Genomic DNA, 24,908 nt, shown 5'->3' on the forward strand with positions numbered 1-24,908 from the left:
ACCTAAAAATATTATTTTCCTATTTAAAAGTAGTCATCTTGATGTACAATATGTATAATATTTCGCATTATTGTACTATTACCAAACTGAATATTACTTTTCTTGCAACTGGTAAAAAAACATAAAAATTCACTAAAAGTGCACAAATGTAAAGCTTTTCGAAGTCTCAAATCAGTAAAGAACCATTGTACGAAGTCCATTAATTTTTCGTTTAACCACTAACCACAGTATTTATAAATACAGATTTGTAGATCTATTAAACACTCAAAACAAAAGTCACATTTATTTTTATTTTGAATCCCCGGAATGATATTGACGGCCACTTTGTGAACCATATTATTCCTTAGAAAATTACGATTGATATTGGGGTCCCTAGGTGGATAGATAGATAGATAGATAGATAGATAGATAGATAGATAGATAGACACAAAATCGGTTTTAAATATATTTTAGTTATTTAATAGTTCAGTAGCATATTTAGTTATGTAAAACGACATTATTAACAAAGTTTAAGAAATAACTAAAATAAAGCCAATAATTTAATTTTCTAGATAGGATTTTTTATATAAGTATATATTTCAAAAACGTTAAAAGATGTTAGTAGCAATGTTGATTAAAAAGTTTCTTTTAAAGATAACATTTCTAAGTGCCTTCATCAACGCAATTATTAAATGTACACCTTCTAATGTCAGAGACATCGTTCTATTGACTTTAATTGAACTGATCCCGTTACAACATTGTTTTTAAAACCTTTTACACATATATAATACTTGGGGAGGACCTGTAAATTGAAGTATACATAACAATTAACCTTCATATTTTTGAAAAGGGAATCACTATTATCACCATAATGAAGAAGTTAAAGTGAAATTGTACTAATTAAACTTAAATTATGAAATTGTTTTAATATACCGGAGATGTTAAAATGTCAAACATATTCTCTTTATGCCCTGTCCTCACTTGAATTCAGAATGATGCTACTAATTTGTTCATTCAGACTTTCTTTAAAATGTTAATTATCTATCACGTATATTGACACGAGCACCACTTAACATGGTTTGAAGTACCGCCAGTAGTACCCGTACCACATTTTAAATAGCTGTGCGCTACAAGATGTCTTGCTGAACATAAGGATGAACTTAAGATTGCCAAGTCCATTACAAACTTTCATGCTCTTCTCTCGAATGTCACACTTCGTTGTCGATACGTTACACCTCTTCCTAACTAATTTTTTTTTTGGCAGAAAAGAGATAAACGCTTAAAGCCCTGGACTTCGCCTGGTGAGATTTTGGCATAGCATGTAGGCATAGCTATGCTTCATAAGAAAGAGTTCCAGAAATACTGGTATAAAATACAACTGTCTTTGTAACATGTAAAAGTCTTGAAAGCCTTATAAAAACAGCAAATTTTAAGTATGTCTCTTATTTTAAAAGTCCTACATTTTAATATTTAATAGGAGTTTATCATGAGGCATGTGATGACCCTTTTTTTTTTGCTTCACAAAGTTACTAGATTATTATTTCGTCATATGTCCTAAATTCTAAATCTAACAAAAACTGAAAGTATATATGAAATTGCTTGTTTAAGTTTAAGGCGATGGTTAACGTTACGCAACGTCTTCATCCCCTAACCTATAGATCTCCAGATCAGAGAGAGAAACTGTTCTACTTTTCAGACTAAAGGGATAAATCCAAATCGGCTTTCTTGTCAAACTATCTATATATCAAATACCTCACTAGAGTCGGTGTCACCTGATGTGGTTTGTTCAGTAAGTCATCCCCCCAAAAAAAAAAAATTCCAATATAAACATTATTAATTGTTACAAACTGAAAAATGAAACTGTTTTCGCTATTAAAAAGTCGTCATTTATAACATGCGTCATGATACATTGCTGTAAAATGTCAGCCTCATACTTTAGTTGCGCACGTCCTGTCACTTAAGTAGGTCAAGTATTTCTTTGAAATCTTTTCTTCCGGCTTCTTACAAGCTTGACGAAGTCGGCACTTAGGTCAGAAAACGGAAAGAAGTTGAAATGCAGCAAACTAATTAGCAATTAAACTGTAGCCTAGACGCGCCAAGATATTTTATGTGTTAAGGATTTCTTTCTTTTACTTTTTAGCCCAATGCATATTTTAATATAAATCAAATTTATCTTAATTTTAGACTAAGAAAAAAATTTAAGGGCATTTTTAAAACCAAATACGTATAACATGTATTATAACATGTTTCTATTTTAAAGAAAACTAAATTAAACTAAATGTTAACAAGGCATTAGGAGAAAAAAAAATGAGCATTGCACCTTTAGAGCGATTATTTTTTAAGTCTAAATCTAAATAAAAACAAGGATACAAAGACTGTTTGTGTGGAAACGTAAATTCAAAATCGGCCCCTAAAGTAGTCTTCCCAGGCAGGTAAAAATGCAGGTATAAGTATTTTCAGAAAGAACATCATAATTAAATTAGATCAAAGACAGAGAAGAAAGGAGAAAGAAGGTTGACAGATCTTGTGTGGTGCCCCATCGGTCCAGCAAACCAAAGAATAAGTGAATGTGAAGTCAAATGTGAACCTGGCCTGATGTCTTATAATGAATATCTAATTGACCTAATTGCTTTGTAAAAGGTCAATCTCTAATTCCTCAAAAATGAAATAAAACATTTCGTAAAAAAAAAAATGTTCCAATTTAAGTGTTGTATGAGTAATTGTGGAGACTGCAGTTCATGCGATAATAGGAAAATTACTCATTAATTGTTGTTTTAAATTATGTCTAACTTATGTGCATATTAAATAGATTTTTCTCTAAAAAAAGTAAACATTTTTTTTCGTGTAAATGTAGTAGTTAATATGACAGAACCTATTAAAATTAACAATACAAATATAAAAAAAAAACTTTTTCAACAATAAAATCAAAAACCGTTAGCATAAATATGTAAAAAATATGGCATATAGTCATCTCCCCTACTAAAGAGGTCCAGTGTTTGTTACTATTAATAGTGAATAGTTGTAAAAGTGGTGTATTTTTACGAAAAAACTGCTGACATATATGATTTAAAAAATTAGATTTTTCACTTTTAGAAAAGAAAAAAGTAGCCTTTGCATCAGAACTTTTAATGGACTAAAATATTATGATGTCGGATTTTCACTATCTTTTCTAGTTTACGAGATCTAAATGGGATGGTCGGACAGACTGACAGACATTTCACACAAAACGAATAGCGTCTTTTTCCTTTTCGGGGGCCGCTAAAATTTTTTATTTTTATTTTAATTAGCATACATTTCGTTTCGTTCTTCCATCCTTGTACTGCATTTCTTTTTTAAGTAGTCTTCTTTCATGAAAGTTTATTTTCATGAAAATTGAGGTTCATTTCCCTGTAGGTGTTATACAATGCTGCTAGCATCTCCTGCACTTCTTCTTGTGACGCTACTCTGCATATTAATGTCGGCAGACAACGGTAAATTATGAAGGTTAAAAATAGCTTCGCGTTAACATGTAAAACACTGCTTTCATCCGTATTCTTCGGAATCGACAAAATAGTTGTAATAATTTGTTTTTGTATCATATTCTTTTTTCTATAATACTGAAAAAGAAAACGAAACTAGTTTAACTATTTTTTCCTTATTTAACTTTTCTTACTTTACTTTACTATAAAAATTATATTCTCTAGGTTTTTATTTTGTTATATTAAAAATCACTTGCAACTTAAGTAAAATTGTAATATTATTGACGTAATTTGCTTTTTTCTAGACTTGTTTTGTAATAAATGTAAATGCATTTTTTTGTTTTATAAGACTATATTCATTTCTTGATACAATGGGATCAAAATTGTCAAGATGCTGTAGCAAAGGAAAACAGGGAGAAGAGGTCAGTATTGTACCTGTATACATTTTTTTGAGGAGAGGGGATCGAGTTGCTAAAAGATAATACTAAATTACATTATTGTTTATCCAAATGTTTCATAACATTTTACACATTTCGATCTAACAAAGAAACAATTAATGAAAAGTCACTAGGAATGATTTTAAATTACTAATTAAATTACTAATAAAAATAATACCTGGTATAATAGTTAGAAAATAATAAAGGTAAAGGCATCTTTTTTATTACATATACTGAGACAATCTCGTAGAAATGCATATTTTCCAAAGCGCTGTGAGGAGTACTAAGACTCTTTAGTCTTAACATGCATGACTTAACATGCACAATTTGATTACCAAACGGATACGCGTTTTTTAGGATTCTATCTGATTCTAAGGTCACATTGAAGTAAGCAATTTACTTGTAAATTAAATATTATTCATGTACATTAAGACCATTCAGTTATTACAAAAAGTAGAGTCTTGATATTTACTTATATAAATATAGATCTACATAGATACATATATATAAGGAGGCGTGGTGGTTGAGTAGTTAAGCGTTTGGCTTCCGAAACTAGTGTTCTGGGTACGAATCTCGCTGAAGACTGAGATTTTGAAATTTGGGATTTTTAGGACGCCCCTGAGTTAACCCAACTCTGCTGGGTACCTAACCAGGGGCGTAACTATGGATTTGGGGGTCCGGGGGGATTGAAATCTTTGGGGGCCCCTTGCATTTTGACATTCGACTTATGATATGAGATAATGTACGCAAAAATATATAAGCGCCAAATCAAATTGGTTCAGTATATCAGTAAACTTAACAAAAAGTAATCATCAATACTCTTTTAATGAATATTGCCGTTGTTTATTAGTTAAATACTGCACAAGTGACAAATCTAAATTGATATTGCTTCACATCGTGCATTATGTGTAGCAAAGAAATCTATAACATCAACTACATCGATACTTTCTAGTATTTGTGACTTCACTGACATTAAAACCATGACAAGCTTTTCTTGCGTCATAAAAAGTGCTCGTGCATCTATGACATCATTGAAAAAGCGATTTTCCATTTATTTCATCATACAAACAGGAAAAGTAGCACATTTTGTCACAAGCGTGTCTTCATCTAACAGGTGTTTTGATTCAAGAAGAAACCCAAAGGTATCAATTTTCTTTCCAGCCTTTGGAATCTGCCCTTCATCTCCTGATGAAATCTGTCCAGCACATCTGTCGCAACACGTTTGAATTGCAGTTCTTTTGACAGTCCTACATTAGAACTCAACTTCCCATCAAGTCTTTTCTTTCTTCTGGTTGTTTTGATTACAGGGAATCATAGTATTTACAACCTTCTTTTGCTTTTTCGATGGATTGGGTTTTTGTCAGTTTCTCATCATTTTGCAGAAAGCATGAAAGGGTACTAATTTCTTTAGCAGCTTCCCGTATATGCAGTCCAGACTTTTGTAGTTTCTTTCGAACTATATTAATTGGGCGCGGGAGCTTTGACCAGAATTCCAGATAGGCAAAAAATTCTTAATTTTCCACTGCATGAAGAAGATTCTGTGCTAATATTATAATGGTATTACGTCATTGTTGGTTGTTTATGTTAGCTAAAGGTAAAGGATTCCGAGCATACAAAAGTGGGAAAGATCCATATCTCGTTATGCTCGAGTAAAGAAATACTCCGATAAGTGGACAGCCGTATTCACTATCACAACTGCTGACGAGTAGAAGACTCAGGGAATCATTCCAACTGATCACAAACTATTGAAACCATCGGTAGTTGAAAATGCAGAGACATTACTCAACGAACGACAGATGAAAAGCAAAGTGAAATACGATGCAAAAGCAAGAATACCTAAAGATTATTCTGTCGGAGAGTTCGTCTAGGTCAAATATAGCAGAAAGCAGTTGTCATAAAAAACATTCAGCACACAGATCATACATCATAAAGACAAACGATGGAAAAACATACAGAAGAAATCAACGCATTTTGAATAAGAGTTTCGATGAAGACATCTCTGGGTACTATGATACCGATGAAGACAATGAACTGCAAACTGTTGGAACAAACGAAACAGACAGTTATATACCAACATCTAGAGAACTTGTTTTGCCAGTCAAGATAACCAGAAGTGGACGAATTGTTAAAGTTCCTAGTAGACAGGGCCGGCCTTAGGCCACTGCAGCCTATGCGGTTGCAGTGGGCCCCGCGCTTTCATAGGCACCGCGCTAATTCTAAGTATTAAATTAAACCATTATAACGTAAATAAATTAACAGGGTTTTCGCGACCTCCTGATTTTCCAGGGCCTCCAGAAAATCTCATGAAAAGTCAAAATATACGATAAAGTCTTGAACTTTTTTTGAATTTATTCAAATCTCCTGAAGAATAGACGAAATTGACATTTTGGGGTGCCAATAAATAAAAAAGTGGCTTTGCGAGCTTTCATTTGATAAAAATTTATTGCAAAGACAAAAGTAGGCCTATTTTCTAATTCAAAAAAAAAATAATTTTGACATTATGCTTATCCTTACCCAGACTAGGCCCCACGAGATCCGTTTCGCATAGGGCCCCGCAAATGCTAGGGCCGGCCCTTCTAGTAGATATCACTCTTAAGAAATTTAAAAGGAAGGGTGTGATAATAACTTCAAAAGGAAGGATGTGTTAATATTATATGATATTACGTCATTCGTTATTTTTTATGTTTTGTGCGAAAGCAAAAGGATTAGATGGAAATAAAAAGAGAGTTTCCATTGGATTGAGGAAAGATGAATAAAGGGGTAATAACTCGAGTGTGAAGTTTAATTCTGAAATTATAGACTCCAAACCCGAATAATAGACAATTTTAGCATTATTAAGAATAACTTTTAGATCTGTTATATTCGTTTCTGTAAATTTTGCTTCAAGGTTAATTAGTGTAGCCATATAATACTCGCCATTTAGATCTATTATTAGTAAAGGTAACAAGATACCTGGAATTCGCTGTATATCATGCAGTTTTATTCGTGGCAACAAAGTTGAAAATGTAAGACTAATTTAAAAAAAAATTGATCTCTGTGGGAAAAAATATTTTTAAAATGTCAACAAAGTCAACGTACTGATAGACAGAGATCTAGGTTTAGTCTTTGTGATAAATTTAATCCATAAATGTTGAAAAAAAAGACACCCGTTGACACTATTTGTCAATCAAATATATTAATATATGTATTTACAAATAAATTTCGGACACCCATTTGGGGGCCCGGGGGAATTTTAAAATTCTCCCCCCATCCCCCCCCTTAGTTACGCCACTGTACCTATCATTAGTATGGAAAAGTAAAGGTGGTTGATCGTGTGCTGGCCACATAAAACACTGTTCCCCTTAGCCAAAAAAAAAAGATGACCTAAACATCATCTGCCCTATATATCGGAAGGTTTGAAAGGGGAACATACAAATATATATTTAAAATTATAAAATCTATTAGTGTCATTTTCGTGACGAAATAATAAAAAAAATTAACAAAATATTGCTAATTTTAATTTTCTTATAATCTAAATATTAGATCTGTACTGTAGAATTTGATTAGTTAATAATTTAAGTCTAATTTAGATTTAGTTTTTGTCACGGATGAATGTGTGTATGTATGTATAATCTATTTTTACAATCTGCGCGAATGACCGGAAGTGTGTTTTGTTTTCAGACATGTGATATGCAGTAAAGCTGATTAAAGTTTATGTGTTTGATCTAGTGGTTTAATTGTTTTATTTCGTTAACTAGAACTGAACCAGGGACACCTAGACGTATCGAGACTTAAGGTAGTTTCTATCGAATTATAAGTAGATAGAGTTATATAATAGGAAAGCTGTGACATATTTTGGGCTCGTTTATCTGTTACTTGACTTAGTCTTGGAAGACAATAGGCAGAACTGCGGTTCGTCATTGTGAAAAGGTCAAGGACCAAGAAGGCGGTGAAGTCGTGAAGTGTGTCGCTCACGTGCAACGGCGGGAAAAAAACTAAGTCAATCAGCCGAGACGAAACCAGGTTAAACACAGTGATAAAACTATTTGTGTTGTTTATATTTGATGCTAGAGATTTAAACAAATGGCATAGAGATTAACACAGTTAATAGCCGCTGGAAAAGAAATGGGATTGTCAGGGACAGCTCTACAGGAGTGGGTGAAAGAAAGAGAAGTCAAGCTGGAAAAGAAAGAAAAAGAAGACAGAGAGCGTGAGGAACGTGTTAAAGAGAGAGAAGAAAGAGCTAATGAAAGAGAGGCGGTTGAAAGAGCTAAAGAGAGAGAAGTGAGAGCTAAAGATACAGAAGCAAGAACTAAACAGAAAGAAGCTGATGTAGAAATACACAAATTGAGAGTCAGAGAATTGGAGCTTAGGGAGACGAAAGAAGAACTCAAAGAGCATATAAAACCTGTATGGAAACCAAAGTAGCCACCTTTTAATGAGAACGTGGATCAAATGGATGCATATTTGGCTAGATTTGAAGTTCATGATCAAGCTACAGATATACCTAAAACTCAATTGGGAAGTCATCTATACACATTGTTACAGGGAAAGGTACTGCAAGCTTGTATCAACTTTTCTAAGAAAGATTTAGAGGAATATGACAAGGTGAAGGAAGTATTGATGAAAAGATACAACTTAACAGATGATGGCTATAGAGAGAAGTTCCATAAAGCTAAACCAGTGAGAAACCAGCCATTCCATGAATTTGTTGAGGAAATTACTAGATACCTAATGCGTTGGGTTGAATTGTCTAACACTGAAAAGACATTCGAAGGTCTCATTGATTTCTTCATCAGAGACAAGTCCTCACATCTTGCAACCCTCAGTTAGTGGCTTTTCTACATGAAAAGAAACCAAAAAATGTTCCAACAACTGTAAAGTTGTGTCAACAATATATTACTGCACATCCAGAGCAGACAATTCAGAGAGAGGAAGACTTGATAACTAGCAAGTTTGTCTTTGCTGCAAAGACTAATGATAACAGAAGTCGCTTTAAACAAGAATGGAGACAGGACCGTCTGTAGAAAAGAAGAGTTGGTGAAAAAAGAAAATGTTTTAAGTGTTTCAAAACGGGGCATTTAGCAGCCCAATGTAGAAACAAATGCCCGCTAAGACGAAATGAGACTATGGGCTCAAACTGAAGTCAGGAGTTTAAAACCAGCAACAGGGGAAGACCAACTGGATATCCATACAATGCGTCAGTTTGCATAGACTATCAACATGGTGAACAACTCCTTCATGAAGCTGATCAGATCCTGATGGCGGGAGCTGTAACTTGTGACGCTGGGAAACTAAAAATGTATCCTGTATTTGTTGGGAAAAAATCTATTTGGGTCTTGAGAGACACAGGAGCGACCACAATCGCAGTGAAGAGACTACATGTGCACCCAAACCAGTTGACATTTTTGTTGTATTGTGTTTTAATGTTTTATACTTGTTTTATAATCATGTTTTTTTATGTATCTTTGTAAAAATTGATTATAATTTTAGGAGGGGCGAGATGTCACGGATGAATGTATGTATGTATTGTTATAAACCTGGTGGTGGCACAGATGGGGGTAGTGATGTGTGTGTAGTCAGCCGACGCAAATCGCCCCAGGCCAGCGCTAGACGAGCGGTCAAGCGTGACGAGTTACGACGATCAGCCGAGACGAGTGTCAACACGGCGGTTCGGGAAGGATCGACGGCAGTTCGGGAAGGATCGCCGACCGTGAACAGAGCTCAGGAGCGTCACGAGAGTTATAGTCATCTGACCACCTAGAAACCTCGAGGGGCGTTCTGTCCGGTTCGAGAAGGCCAATAGGGACCCTATATAAGAGCGGAGGTGTCGCAGTCAAGACGGTCGAGAAAAGGGGCTCAAGGTTCAGAGAGCGGGTTCACGACAGGAGTTCAGAACACGGTCGACTACAGCACAGTTCAACGGTGTGGTTCTGTACGGAGCATTACGACGGTTCAGTGCGGAGTACTGTCAAGTACAGTTGAGACGAACGGCGTCTTGATCTTGGTCTGTGATCGAGTCCGACACAACGAGCCCAAGTGTGTGAAGTCAGTCCTAAACTGTTGAACCCAGTGCAAGCCCGGAACGAGACGGAGAGGCCAGTGCAAGAGTTGATACGGCGGAACGGTGTTATCGAAGAGGTATTTGTACGGTCTTGTGTTACGTGCTGCCAATTGTACAGTATTGGCTGTTATTTATTCAACTATTAAAGTGTTACGTTACTTTGGAGCCCTGAGTTGTCAAGTTCTTTAAGTTGGTGGTGTATGGTGCAGTTTGCAGAGAGCCTGGATAGTGAGATACGTAACAGTATGTATAATTTATTTTTACAATCTGCGCGAATGACCGGAAGTGTGTTTTATTTTCAGACAGAGACCAGCGTGTGTGATATGTAGTAAAGCTGCAGTAAAGATGGCTGCCTGGTCGTGCGGTTTGCGCGCTGGACTGTCGTTCAGATTTATCGATGGTCCCGGGTTCAAACCCTGCCCGCTTCCATCCCCCGTCGTCCTGCGGAAGGTTTGGACTAGGAAGTAATTATCTTCAACTCTGAAGGAACATCCGAAACATGTAAAACAAACAAACAAAGCTGATTAAAGTTTATGTGTTTGATCTAGTGGTTTAATTGTTTAATTTTTTAACTAGAACTGAGCCAGGGACACCTAGACGTATTGAGACTTAGGGTAGTTTCTATCGAATTATAAGTAGATAGAGTTATATAATAGGAAAGCTGTGACAGTTCTTAAGTCATCTTACTTTATTTAATTACAGACGTTAGACCAAAAAAAAAAGATGATTATTCCCTAAGCACGTTCTTGTGTCAATCTAGTCATGCATGTTTATTATTGGCGTACACTCTGCCAAGTCATTGGTTTTCCGAGCTGATTCAAGCAATGCTATCAATGTTTTTCTAACAATAAGAAGGAGAAACATGTTTCTACCAATTTGTCTATACTGTGCTATATGAAATGACCTTTTATCTTTGTTCTTTTTTTTTTGAATATTTTTTTTAATGTATTATTGATTCTTTACTTTTAAGTCTTCCACCCTGAAAGGTCTCTAAATTTAGTAAGTTTACATAAGCTGTTACTCTAATGTAATGCAAATATTCGTTTGTTATAGTTACTTTATGTTGTTTTTTTTTTTTTTTTTTTTGAGTTGAGGGGTCCAAAACAAAGGATACATATTTAAATAGAGGCCTTTTTAAGGTTATATAACATTTTAGTTTTGTTTCTGTTTGATCTTTAAAAAATTTCTTTAATAAATCTAATGCTTTGTTTGATTTTTTAGTAATTACTAACCATGGAGATCCTATAATATCTTTTCATTTATTATTAAACCTAAATATTATAAGTTTGAAGTCTGGTTTATCAAAGTAATACTTACTAATAATGTAATTTATTGAGCGCCGTTTAATAAGAATCATGAATACGACAAATTTATTTCTTTTAGTTGTTTTTATTTGTTTCTTTTAGTAACGAATTTTTTTGGGTGGAAATTTTTTTTTACTTACTTTGTAATGTAAGATTTTTATTAAGTGTATTTTGAGCTTTTTTTCCTTCTGAAAACGTACTTGTAACACAAAAGATGAATCTATTTTTACTTTAGTAAAGACTTTTTGTGTAAATAATGAAATACCATTACAAAATTTAGTAGCTTGTGCAAGTGATATGTCACCATCAATGGTTGGACACTACCTAGGCTTTCTACATTATATTTTTTTTTTTACTATGTGATTCACATGCAACTATTTGCTGCTGGAAGTTTTAACCCACAACTTTATTTATCTTTGAATCTCATTGTAAAATTATAACACAAGTAAAAGAATATTAACAACAAAAGCACAAGAAAGATATGACTACATTTAAATATTCCTGTTAAATACCAAAAACTGTAGTAAAAAACACAATATTGTAATTTTTAGCATTCTCCTTCAAAATTAATTTTTTAAACTTGATTTATTGATGTAAAAACATACTGGATTTAGCCTCTAGAGCTTTGACTTATTTAAAGCCTTTGCCAGGAATGTGTTCGAAGCCTTAGCGCGTTTGCCCAGTTCTCTAACAATCAAAATGCACTTTGTTGCTTAAAATAAATAATTGTCTGGATGTTAACATGTCAATATAATATTTAAAAGCTGACATTATTTTACAATGATTACAATGATAAATAATCAATTATTGTATTTGACAATGTCACAGATATTATAATATAGATATTATGTTAATATTCAAGTTAGCATTTTGCAGCTTGCGGTCCCACAAGCCCAACAAAACACATTATTACGTATTTGGCTTATATAAAATAAACGCACACCTGTGGCCCACTACTGACTCTAGAATCAATTTACAATCTCATCACTAGCTACCCTGTAAAAACGCCAGAAAGGCAAATTTAAAGGTCTATTCTAATACACTATGGCAGCGAAACAAGTGTGACATGTAGTAATATCTTAGATATTCACCCTAAATAGGGGTACATAGGCAAACTTCAAAGAAACATTACAACAGCAAAGTAAACTAAAAAGCTATGACCAAAGAGGTGCGTTAAAATTGTGCACCTAACAAATATTGGTGCTACAATAATATAATCTTAGACTTATATATTATATCTAGACTGGAAACCGGAAATAAATTCTTATCCGCGATAGATCGATTCACAGACCTAGACATATATAGATTTTTATGTACGTAAACTCTTTTTGCAGGCACTAAGGGGAGTCGCCCCAATCAATCTTTTCTTAGAAAAGTAATGATCTTTAATTTTTAAAGTTTAGCAATAATGCAAAATTATTTCTCGGATTTTCACGCAAATATATGAAACAAAGCCATTTCCTGTTTGTTTTCATTGAGATAATGTTTCAAAAATCCTAGATGGAAATAATTCATGTTGATTTAAACTATCTTATGTACATTTAAATAGATTGATTACATAGATCTTTCTAGATTATGTATCTTAAAATTGCAAAATAATAATTATGCGACGAGAATACTCTTACTTTTGATGTTCAATTGCTAGATCTAGATCTAAAAATCGCGAGCACGTTGCCCTGCATCATCGTGGCGCTCGTGTGGAAACGACTATTAGAGGAAGTGGCTAGGCTAAATGGGTAGCAACACAAGACTCCCGTGGCGATGCCCACGGGTAGACGAGATTCCACCCATTGCACGGGCGGGGTTGTAATAAAGTCCTGTCACCAATCCATGCGCTGTTCCTCAAAGGGACCGTTACATAAATGGCGGGTCCCGCACAGTTAGCTTGGTACATTGAAGGAAAAAGGCAGAAGATCCCGGTGTATTCTCGGCCTTTGGCCGTGTCTAGCCCACGCGTTGGGGGCCAAATGCATCGGTCAACAGCAATGCTTTACATAGGCATTGTCTATGGTCTCTCCCAAATAGAACTGTGTGTTCACACAGGTTTTTTTTTTTTTTACTGTTTTGCGTCCAAACAGGTTTTTTTTTCAAACTTAGGGCTCGAAGAGCCTTCGGCTCAGCCCTTAGACATCAACAAGATCTAAAAATTAAATTATATTTTACATAGGTTAGGGTTAAAAAAAACAACTTTACTTCTTTTAACTACTTTACAAAACAATGCCTTGATCCAACTTTCTAAAAAAATGTTCACATTCTTTGTAGTGTTAAAAAATCTCCATGTTCAGTATACATATAATATATATAAGTCTATGTATATAACCTATGCAACGACACCTTAATTTGTTCAAACTGAAAGACGGAAGATGTTCCCATTAGTTGAAGATATTTTTAGTGAATAGTAATAGTTATATTGAATATAAAATTTTATTTAAAAATGAGATTTAAAACGAAAAATAGTAATGTTCAAATTTTAAAAGGTGAACTATCAAACGACTAAAAAAAGTAATACGACCATTCTATTATATTTTGCAATTCTCACGTTTCTTTACTAGTGTTTGTCTAGGAAGAAGCGTTGGGTGATTTAAAAAAAAAATTGCAAAAATGTTAAAGATCACTTGTCTATACAAACTGACACATTGACTCTTTCATCGCGCAAACTTAAAAACCTCCGGTACTTTGCTCCTATATCCAAACTAACATATAAATATATATATATATATATATATATATATATATATATATAAGAACTTGATTTTAAAAACATTCATCCGATACTATTTTTTTAACATTTTATTTATAATATTTAAAAATACATTTTTCAGAACAATAATGAGCTCTGTAATTCTGAAGACGATTGTAAATATAGAATAAAAGGTATTTTTATAAGTTTACTAGTTAGAGCAAATAATTACTTGAATTATTCTAAAAAGACTCTGAGTTGATAATTAACCAGATATTGGAATTATGTCTTAAGTTTTTAGAATAACTCAAGTAATTATTTATTCTCTCTCTCTCTCTCTCTCTCTCTCTTTCTCCCTTGTTTGTAGTACTAATAAATATTTGCTATTATTAAGAATGCTGGATGAGTTTAGTTTTTAAGTTAAGACACAAACCCAGTTGCAACCTTCATATTTTTCTGCAACTCGTGCAAAGACGTTGTCTGACATTTCTCTTTTCGTCTTCCATGTCTATCTTTAACAATGACTTTTTTGTGTGTCTCCAATGTGAGAGTACCCAGACTGTCTCTTTCAGAGGTCATCTGCTCATAGTTACTATTCTCTATGCCAGTGAGGACAAAATGGCTCATTATAGCGATTGCGAGGGGAAACTGCTACGCATTTATCATGCAGTCATTCCCAGTTGTATGAGCTGCTCAAGTGCTTGTATTCTATCCACACAGAATATTATTATTAGTAATGTAGTTTTGCCAGCGTGTGCACATTTTAGAGGAAACCCACCAGTGATGGAAGCTTTAGATGAATACAATAGAGAATTCAGGTCTCAAAGCCTTAAAGAGAGTGTTATGAGAAACAAGGCTTTATAAAAAATTTCTAATTTTTGCAAGTGAAGAGACCTATTAGGCCATTAATTTCATTTTTAGGCTATCAATAACGCCAGTGACCTTTGCTAAAAAAAAAGTTATCTATTTCACTTGACAGTTACGCATCGTTTGACTCTGTGAGTCCTTGGTAGGTAAAGTGGTCACCAAATTGAAGGAAATGGCCATTCACATTGATTTGTGGAGTTTAGTCAGCTTCGGTTGGTGATTTTTGAAGCATTACCTTAGTTTTATGATGCTGATTGACGGACCAAAGAAAAAATAGCCATAGCAAACTCAAGTTGAAACTCCTGTTTAGTGTGTTCAAGAAGGGAAAATCACCCGCATTGAGCAGCTTTTTAGCAACCAACTATTTTTTTACGCTCCCTTCGGTGCGAAACTTGATGTAGATGCAGTCGTTGCTTCAAACATATTGCTAAATGTGTTAAAGCAAGCACACAATGTTGCTTCACACACTTTTCTACCGAGAAATTAGCGAATATTTCACTATTATTCTGATATTTTTGACCCTCATTCAGAAGATTGATCAAACTTACACGGCATCCGAGCAGTGATATAATTCTTCACACTCCATTGGTGTCGAACTCTTTGGTGTGATCGAAAAAAGCAGTGCATTTTAATTGCATTAGACACAAGTAAAAAATTATATGTATATATATATATATATTCAGAAGGTAAGGCGTATGTATGTATGTATGATGTATGTTTGTCAAGGTTCCCAATCTTGATAAAACTTGACAAAAATGTTCCTTCGGTACTAACTGGAAAATTAAAAAAAGTTGCTTAACTCTTTGAAAGTATTACTATTTCGTGGATCTAGGTCATATAGCCATGTTTACATGAGACATCCGAATGGATCTACATCTTTTTTAAGGAACTACACTTTACAAAGATAGTTTTTTTTTTACTTTGACAAATGAAAATACAAAAATAGTAAAGATAGTTTTTTTTTTACTTTGACAAATGAAAATACAAAAATAGTCCATTGATTTCTTTATAAAATAAAATTAACCGTCAAATTGTGTTTCAAAAGCATATTTACATAATTTCGTTCCTTATATGTGCGAATTTACTTTATAATCCCATTCAATCGACTTAACATGTACTGTTCCATTGAAATAAAGTTGAGAAGTAATAGCATGTTGGTCGTGACGTTAATAATTAATTAATACTTATCATTATATTTAGTAAAGGCCTAGAATATGATAAAAGTTGTTTTTGTTTGTTTGTTTGTTTGTCTGTGTTTTTTTTATTTTTATTTTCTTGGAGTAAAATCCTTGCCATCTGTCTTTTTATTTGATATATGTGAAAGTTTCTTTGAACAAGAGTGAAGAGTGCAGTCATCTTGGTAAATGTATTTACGTGTTGCGGAGTTGTGGTTAGTGTTTGAGCTCGATAAAATAGGTGAAATACGTCCACCCGTTTAAGATTAAAGAGATATAAAACAATTTCTCCCCATGCCATCTGAGTCAAAACGTTAGCCTATATCGTCGGAGCACTGGCAGCAGCAAGAAACCAAAACATACTAGCAGTAGCAATATGAATTAACAGGATTTTCTTGGTATTTCGTTAATACAGATGCAGATATCTCTGAAACTGAACAAAAGTGTTTGAGCGTTGGATTTGTTGATGGCGATTGTAATGGAGAAGAATTCATTAATTTTGTCCCTGTCGTCAAGAGAGACGCACTGTCTGTGTCTAACGTCATTGCGAGCGTGTACATTAAGTACAGTCTAGACATGGACAAACTACTCGGCTGTCTCATGATTGATAGCATTTAAAACTGTGTTCATGCAAGAATTTGTGAAAAATATCCAAAAGCAGACATTGTCCGTTGCGCGTCACACACACTTAAACTTGTTATCATTGACCAGAATGACGTTTCAGATATACGTAATGCTGTTGGTGTCAGTTTCTTCAGTAACAGTTCCAAGCAAGATCGTTGATGCTAAATTTACCTCTTTTTTGTGTGATACACGATGAACTGAGAAATCCGAATTCATTCGCGCTTAAACTAACTTTAAGGTCACAACTCTCTAAAGATCTTTGTTTGGCCTATTTTAAAATAACGGTTGTAAGTGAAACCTGACAAACTGCTTATGTGTAATCAGTGCCTGCTTCTCATGAGTTTTTAATTTGTCTTTTAATTGTCAATTATTCCTCTGTTCATGAGCCAGTTTCCGTGATGTTTCAGTGAGTCCAACTTAGCATAAGTGGCTGCTTAACAACACACCAGAAGTCCCATTAATGTCATAAAAACAAACTAGACCATGCTGAGGAATACTTTAAGGATGGGATTCTGAGGAAGGCGAGACTACTGGCCGACAAACCTGGTACTTCCGATAATTAGCAGTCGACAGATACAACTTGCTAAAACCACATATGAATTCTGAGAGTTATTACATAACATGACTTTACTTTCTTGATTCGCTAGTTTATCTATTAACGTCTAGTTTTTCAAGGAGAAATAATGCTTAACCTGTTTTGTCTGCATGCTAAAAGGAATTAAGAGATGCAAGACAAATTGTGAAGAAGAATATTAGCTGGCTGGTCTTTGGTAACAAGAAGCAATTCATAGTAAAGTTATTGACAGTTTCGGCAGCGTTTGCATTTTGTTATCGACCAATCGGATGCACGAGCCGCACGAATAAACTTACCGATGTGTACAGTAAATAGTTTGTTGACATGTTTTTTTTTCTTTATTTCATGAAACAAGTATTTACAGTCAACTTAATTTCGCATAGGTATGGGTGCAAGAGAACCAGTTGTTTTCTTTAATATTCTTTGTAATAAAAGTTGAAGCTACGACTTTGAGCCATAGTTGGCATATTGCATCCCCTCAGCAAAAAATCAGACGGGGCCCATGTCTCTGTAGACACACTATGATTGGACAGGCAAGATGAGGCCCTATACAGGGGAAATTAAATCTACTAACATATTAGAATTTACTCTTATACTATATCGATCTACATTTATTATAATAGTATATTGACTCGAAGACAATCCTTATTATATATATATAACTTTCATTTATATTATAAAACTATCGAAAAAAAAGTATATTGAAAGAAAAGTCTATGCTTATATTAGAGTGAACCATGAACATACATATTTTAAATTGTGCTTCCAGAGTGTCCTGATTGGTGTGAGTACATTTTGAATAATCAGATAAATGATAATGAAGTTCCACTAATAGGTAAATTATGACTTCTAATCTTTTGAATAAACTTTGAAGAAAATATTTATTTAATCGCTTTATATATATATATATATTTATTTATTTATTTATTTATATATACAGAGAGAGAGAGAGAGAGAATAGCACCGATTCTCAGATCGCTGGTATCTATCTGGTATCTATCTGGTTGCAGAAGCACAATCAAACTACAAACTATAATTAGTCAATATGCTTACTTCGAACGTGGAATAAAAATTAAGTCAGGGAGGAACAGGTTTACAGTACTGACCCTCCCTATGTCTTTTAGTCTCGAACAGACTTGTCTCCTTACAATACCGGAATAACCAATCCAAGTGCATAACACCGTCCTGGAGCACCAAATCAGTCCGGCCGAGGCCATTTTTAATGTCTGGCATGACGTTTTCAAACTTCTTGCGACGGATCCTCAGTAACATTTTCAAGCATCCGATCCCTCGAGAATCTCATCATGAAGCACTAGCTACAGGCATCACCTTATCACACATTGCAATAAGCTCCACTGGACAACAGATAGCAATAACATAATTATTCTGTAGGTTGCAGGTTATATAACTCGTACATTTAACCTTCGTTCATTTCTGTTAATTAACTTCTTCAGTGCGAATTATTTTGATCGAAAAAATTGAGTTTTTTCGAATTGAACACACATTTTCTCCTGGAGTATATATATATATATATATATTACCCGTACAGGTATCCTCCGTCCATTTCTGTTAACAACCATTTTTCTCATAAAACCGACAGTCTAATGCATGCTTATTTTGACTGCTATGTGAGGCTTGCGATAGACACAGGATAGCTTTTTACTCATAAAACTTTGACACATACAAATGCAAAAAAAAGTGTCCATTGATTTCATTATTAATTTTTTTTTTAAATGTACCTTCAAATGTGTGTGTTCAAAAGCTATTTATTATAAATTCGTTCAATACATCTGCATTTCTAGACGTCCTGACGTACTATATAATCACATGCGTAGAACTTAAAATCACTCGAACCCTAGATCTACTAATTTTTACTTCAACAAATGAACGTACATATTATTTATTATTTATTTCATTATTTAATAAAATTAATCTTCAAATTTGTTTTTCAAAAACATTTTTAAATATTTAGTTTGCTATAGTGGCGAAATGTGATTTTGGCCCCGTTGACTTATATTTTAATACTTCCATTCACATGTCACGCACATCTAACATGCGCTGTAAACAGAATATGATTTCACAGGCAAGATGAGGTCCTATATGGGAGATATTAAATATACTAAAATTCAATAATTAATAAGCTTATTGAGCTCTTGAATTCACTCTAATAATATAGATTAACTTTATTATAATAATATCTAGACTTTAGATCTAGTTTTAAATATATTACAAGAAAATGTTTTTATTTAAAAAAAGGGATTCAGTTCTATAAGCTATTTTATTAGTTCCATTCGTAATTATTTTTACATTCACTTACACTTATAACATTTTTTTTTAAATTGTTTCTTATACAATAAATCAGTGACAATATCATTGATATGCAAATTAAGATTTGTTCGCCGCGGGTAATGTATGGCTAGTTTTAAATAAGACTAGAATGAATTATTTATCTTAATGCGCCAGTATCTAATAGAATTCAGAAAAAAAACTATTTCCCTTGTATTCTCAGACTTCTATTTTTCCCTAGTATTGCTTCTGGGAAGATAAACCTAGGGCTTCCTGTGAATCTCGATGACTGTCTCTGCCCCACGAGACCGGCAGAATCTAGTTTCCTGGCAGAGATTGGATGTTGGCCTTGTGAACCAAAACTATACGGAAAACTGCCTGAACTGGAAACCACTGCGTTGTTAAGCTCAGATATAAGATTACTGATCTGAACCCTACGACATGTAAAACGAGAAGAAAAAAAGAATCTGGAAAGGGTTTTAAACTTACAGCCCTCCGGGATGGGGAGTTAAACTCGAAACCCCCTTTGGTTACTCTTATACAATTTTTGTGTGTAATTTGCTTTAATTATATTTTTAAGAGGTGGTTTTTAGATTTTAAACTCTCTAGGTTGGGTTTTAAACTCAAACATCTTTGGCGGGGGTTTTAACAGCCCTCTGGAAAGGGGGGTTAAACACAAAAACCCTCTTAACTACGCTAATAGAATCTGGTGTATGTAGTATGCTTTAGTCTTGTATTGAATAGGGGGTTTTGTCGTAGAAAATGGAGAAAATTTGGTAACTTTCATTTGCATTATTTTGTTTATAAAAAAAGGAGATTCAACCACAAAACCCCCTTGAGAGCGATTTTAAAATCAAACCCTCCTTGTCTGCGCTAAAATAAACAAGATCAAAGCCAAAATGTATTTACAAAATTCAACACCCTTCTGCGGTGGATTTCATTTGGGGGGGGGGGTTTGAATCCCAAGAACTCCATTGGCTACGCCCATGTATATTGTACCTTGTGCTCGACACATTTGATAAACTCATGTCATAATGTCAATTACTTCTTTTTCAGGTGATCATGAAACTCAGGAGTCAGAAGGTGGAGAAGCTGATTTACAAAGACATCGAGGTGATTGTAAGAAGAACCCAGGTCATAGAGAGTTTATACCTGTTCATACATTCAAGTTGAAACATTTACCTGAAGATCATCAAGATAATGATTTGTATGAACTCATTAAGTCTACAGCTGACCTAACAGTTAGAGTTGGTGTTACAATGGTCAGTCCACACAGACCAAAGTTTTGGCCAGGGACAACACAGCCATATCCTTTTTATAAGATGAGTGACACACAAAGCTTAAGGACGGGAAGTGGGTGTGTGTGTTATATGAACAAATCTCAAGTTAAAGATAAAAGAAATACTAATTACAGAAAGTGTTGGTGTAGGAAATGTCAAAATTCAGACTCGCCTAGCAATAATTGGTGGGGAGTTTACGTTATCACAGCCACACATGTGGTTTTTGATGATATTGAAGCCAGACACACAAGTTTAAGATTTTTTTATGATAAAGACGATAGCCCATTGGTCAGTGTTGATAAAGTTAATGTTGAAAGTGTGAGCATAAATTATGATGTGTGTTTTTTGAAATGTGTGACATGTGACAAAAATGTAGGAAATAAGCTGTTTGAAATGTGGAAACATTATGACGATGTCTTTGAAAAAGTCTCGAGAAAATACTTTGAACCAAGATTGCGACTTGAAATAGACTTTGAAGTGTTACATCCTTTTGATCGTCCTAAACAGATTAGAATTTTTCATTTGAAAGACGAAGAAATGGTTAGTGTTCAAACAAGATATATGACATATATATATATGTTTACTTATGTTTAGTATAGTTAACTTTCTTTGTTTAGTATAGTATAATTAATGTGGAATATATTGCAATCTTATTCTAGTATAATTTCAAATGACGTTTGCCTTTTTAAGTCTTAATGAATCAAGAACTTTATGAAAAATATTGAATGAATAGTAAATATTTTAACAAAACCCACAGTCTAGGCTATCTGCAGACTGCATCACACGACACTATTAGATAAAAGAACTAGACAACTCATTGCTAAAAAAAAAACTTAAAACATGCTTCACCATTAACAACATGAAGTTTAACTGTTCTCCTCTTTGCTTTGCATTTTTGGAGCTCATAAGTGCCTTACTTACAATCACTATGTCTACCTTCTCTTTATCTGTCTGCTTTCATACCACATCAGTCTTCTTATCTTAAAAATCTCCCTGCTATTTTAGACCAATCCGTTTGCAGTGGATTGCGACAGATAAGGGGGGGGGGATAGAAAGATACTGGTTTTTGTGTAGATGCCTATTCGAGGATAAGCTACTACAACACAGTCACAGTACTTTGGCTCTAAGTTCCTCTAGACCTGGAGCCCAGATGGCCAACTCTGGGTCAGAGACTGGTCATACTGAGCTACCAGCATGGGTCATTGACCCATACTGGAAGGCTGTGGCTTAATAATTAATCAGGGAGCTACTGAATCAGATACATCAGCTGACTGTGTAGCACCTTTGAAGCTCTGGATAGCTCATTATAGACATTAGAGTTGCTCGTCCTCTTAATGGACAAGGTCGCGGGTGGAAAGCACAAGTGTTGACCCACCATAAATGTACATGGACAACAATCACGACACTCAAAAAAAATATTAAAAAATACTTGCCCCAGATTTTTGCATGTGCAAAAAAATTAAGACTAGAACGAAAAAAAAAAAAAGACTGCAAGAAGATGTTCTACCTGGCCAACATTTGTGGTGGTTAGTTGGACAGAGGAGGGGAATAGTCTGACAAAAAGCATTAACAAAAATGACTCATATGCAAGGACTGAAAGCAATAGTAAGAGCCGAAATGTGTGTCAAAGCTTCAAAAAACATGAGAAATTCTAGTAGAAATTGAAAGCAAACTACACGTAATGGGCTTTTACGATGCAGGAGATCTGCACTTAGAAGTCATGCCACACAAGATTCTGAACACCAGCAGAGGTGTAATTAGCTGTTGAGAACATCTGAAATGTTCCAAAAAGGAAATAGTAAAAGAAATTGAATAAGTCACACATGACCGGAGCATTACCATGCAGAGGGACGGTGAGAAAGTCAAAACCGCCACAATTATCCGTACATTCGGAACTTCGACAAAGCCGAATCAGAAGCCCCATTAGTAACGAACCATGCTGAGAATTACTCCCTTAGAGCACGGCAGTGAGTTGTAAAGTCGCCTTATCTCCGTACAAGGACAGACCTTTTGCCACACAAAGATAAAGACTAGGACACTGCCAGAATACGTTAAAGCAGGATACTATGATTTCTAGTGAGGCTTTAAGTGCCAGGGTCATGGAGAGGGTCATGAACACAAAATGGCATTCTGCAATCAGATCACATTGTGCTAAAGGAGGATCATGAGTACAAGTTTAAATGCCCAAAATGTTACGCTGGCCATTAAGTTTACTCCAAGGATTGTTTTGTGTGGAAACAGGAGGTTACCGTGCAAGTGTACAAGGCAAGAAATGGATGTAGCTTCAGCCCGGCGAAATCAACTTTAATGATCCTCCACATGGGCCAATTTTGATTGACAAAGACTACGCCCAAGTTAAGATAGGAAAGTTCATAGCCATACAGTCGGACACATTGACCCCGACACCGCCTTGCACACCTTGAAGCCCTGTTAAGAAGATCATGCTAAACAACAAATTCTTCGTGTTCGCTGATGAGTGCGTGAAGACTGAACAGCATGAGAAAACTTTTATTTTCATGAAAACCCGGAGTCATAATGTCTTACTCGTCCTCTGCGTAGAAACCAGTTGATCAACTTACTCAACTCACTCAGTGTATGCGTCTTTAGACTACTGGACGATTTTAAATTAGTCAGTAAGCAATGACATACTGGGAAGTGACCACTTCTCAATCATCTTTGCTAACAATCTCCTTTCATTGGGACAACCTCAGCGGTAGAAGCAGTATAAATCCGATTGGAAACATTAAAAAAAAAAGATGCTCTCAGGATATAACATAGATTATTGTAATGAACACAGTCCAGCTAATACCTTTGCTAGCATATTTCTTTATATTGCAAGAAAAGTTGTACCCCTAATCTCCGCGAATCCAAAATGACCTGTGCCTAATCTTCTGCTACAACTGTTTGGAAGGCAATAAGGCAGATCAAAGAGAAAAAATCAAATGCAATAGGGCATTTGAAAAACTAAAGAAGAATTGTTACCACACCAGAGATAAAGCTGACTACATTCCATCCTCAAAAGCAGATAAATCATCCACTGCACACTTTACGCCAGGATTCCAAAATATTATTGTCAGGAATCAGAGACATGACATAGATCAAATAACAATGAAGAAGAATATAACAAGCGTTTTTCATTTTAAGAACTGAAGGAATCGATGTACAAATCACATAACACAGCGCCTGGATAGCATTAAATCCGATATCAGTTCCTCAACATCTTTCTGAACTCTCATTAAGAACCCTGATAAAAATATGTAACTGTGTATGGGAATCAGGTTCTTTCAAAAAGCATTTGAAGGAAAGCCAAATTTAAAAATACTTAAACCGGGAAAAGATGAGTCTTGACCAAGTTAACTATCGCCCAATAGAATTGACAAGCATCATCTGCAAAATCATGGAAAGGATGATAAATAAAAGCCTGGTCTAGTTCCATAAGAGAAATAAATTAATCTCTACCAGTGCGGAATCCGTCGGGAGCGGACAACAACTGACCAACTGGATAATCTGGAGTCTTTCATCAGAAATGCATTTAGTAGACGAGAACATCTAGTAGCTTTTTTTTATAGAAAATGCCTATAATAATACCTGGAAACAGCATTCTACGGCACCTGAAGTTTATGGTGCTATCCTTTCCAGTTTTAAGAGGAATTTACTAAAGGACCCGAAATTTCAGGTACGAATTAGCAACTCCGATTTTAACACTTATGACCGGATGATCAGGTACACCAGGACAGAATTCTTACAATATAAAAATAAACAGCATTATAAAGGTTCTTTTTGTAGGAATATAGTGCTCTCGGTATGTTGATGAATTGTCAATTTTACAAATGAAAAAAAAACCATGAAAACTTTAGAAACAAAATTACAATTATGTTTAAATAAAATTCAAAATTGCGCAATGGTTTGAAATTTGCAGTCTCCAAAACTGTTAGCAATGCATTTTTCTAATTTAAGAGTTATGCATCTAGACCTTGATTTATACATTTTTTTTTACTCTAGATTCAAATTTTAATTAAAAACCAAACGAAGAAATGCAACACGTTATTAAGCATACTCAGAGTACTCAGCGATACGCACTTGGGAGAATATGTTCAACGGTGTGGTCCTGTACGGAGCATTACGACGGTTCAGTGCGGAGTACTGTCAAGTACAGTTGAGACGAACGGCGTCTTGATCTTGGTCTGTGATCGAGTCCGAC

At 34.6% G+C, this 24,908-nt stretch overlaps 2 protein-coding genes across 8 annotated transcripts in view; one reads left to right on the forward strand and one right to left on the reverse strand.

Annotated features, from left to right (window-relative positions):
- Positions 1 to 24,908, reverse strand: part of LOC106076018 (uncharacterized) — a 225,276-nt gene that overhangs the window by 81,965 nt on the left and 118,403 nt on the right. The window lies entirely within an intron of this gene.
- The window catches only part of LOC129927795 (uncharacterized), a 47,299-nt gene that overhangs the window by 8,422 nt on the left and 13,969 nt on the right, over positions 1 to 24,908 (forward strand). For 2 of the 6 annotated variants that reach the window (XM_056039067.1, XM_056039065.1), the window contains exons 2-5: positions 3,787 to 3,859; positions 14,044 to 14,095; positions 17,911 to 17,976; positions 20,484 to 21,247. In XM_056039067.1, the coding sequence (XP_055895042.1) occupies positions 3,809 to 3,859; positions 14,044 to 14,095; positions 17,911 to 17,976; positions 20,484 to 21,247 (933 nt within the window). In that variant the 5' untranslated portion in view covers positions 3,787 to 3,808. The other 4 variants (XM_056039068.1, XM_056039069.1, XM_056039070.1 and 1 more) reach the window with 4 other exon arrangements.

The sequence above is a fragment of the Biomphalaria glabrata genome, chromosome 8 (genome assembly GCF_947242115.1).
Source record: "Biomphalaria glabrata chromosome 8, xgBioGlab47.1, whole genome shotgun sequence".
Lineage (NCBI taxonomy): Eukaryota > Metazoa > Mollusca > Gastropoda > Planorbidae > Biomphalaria > Biomphalaria glabrata.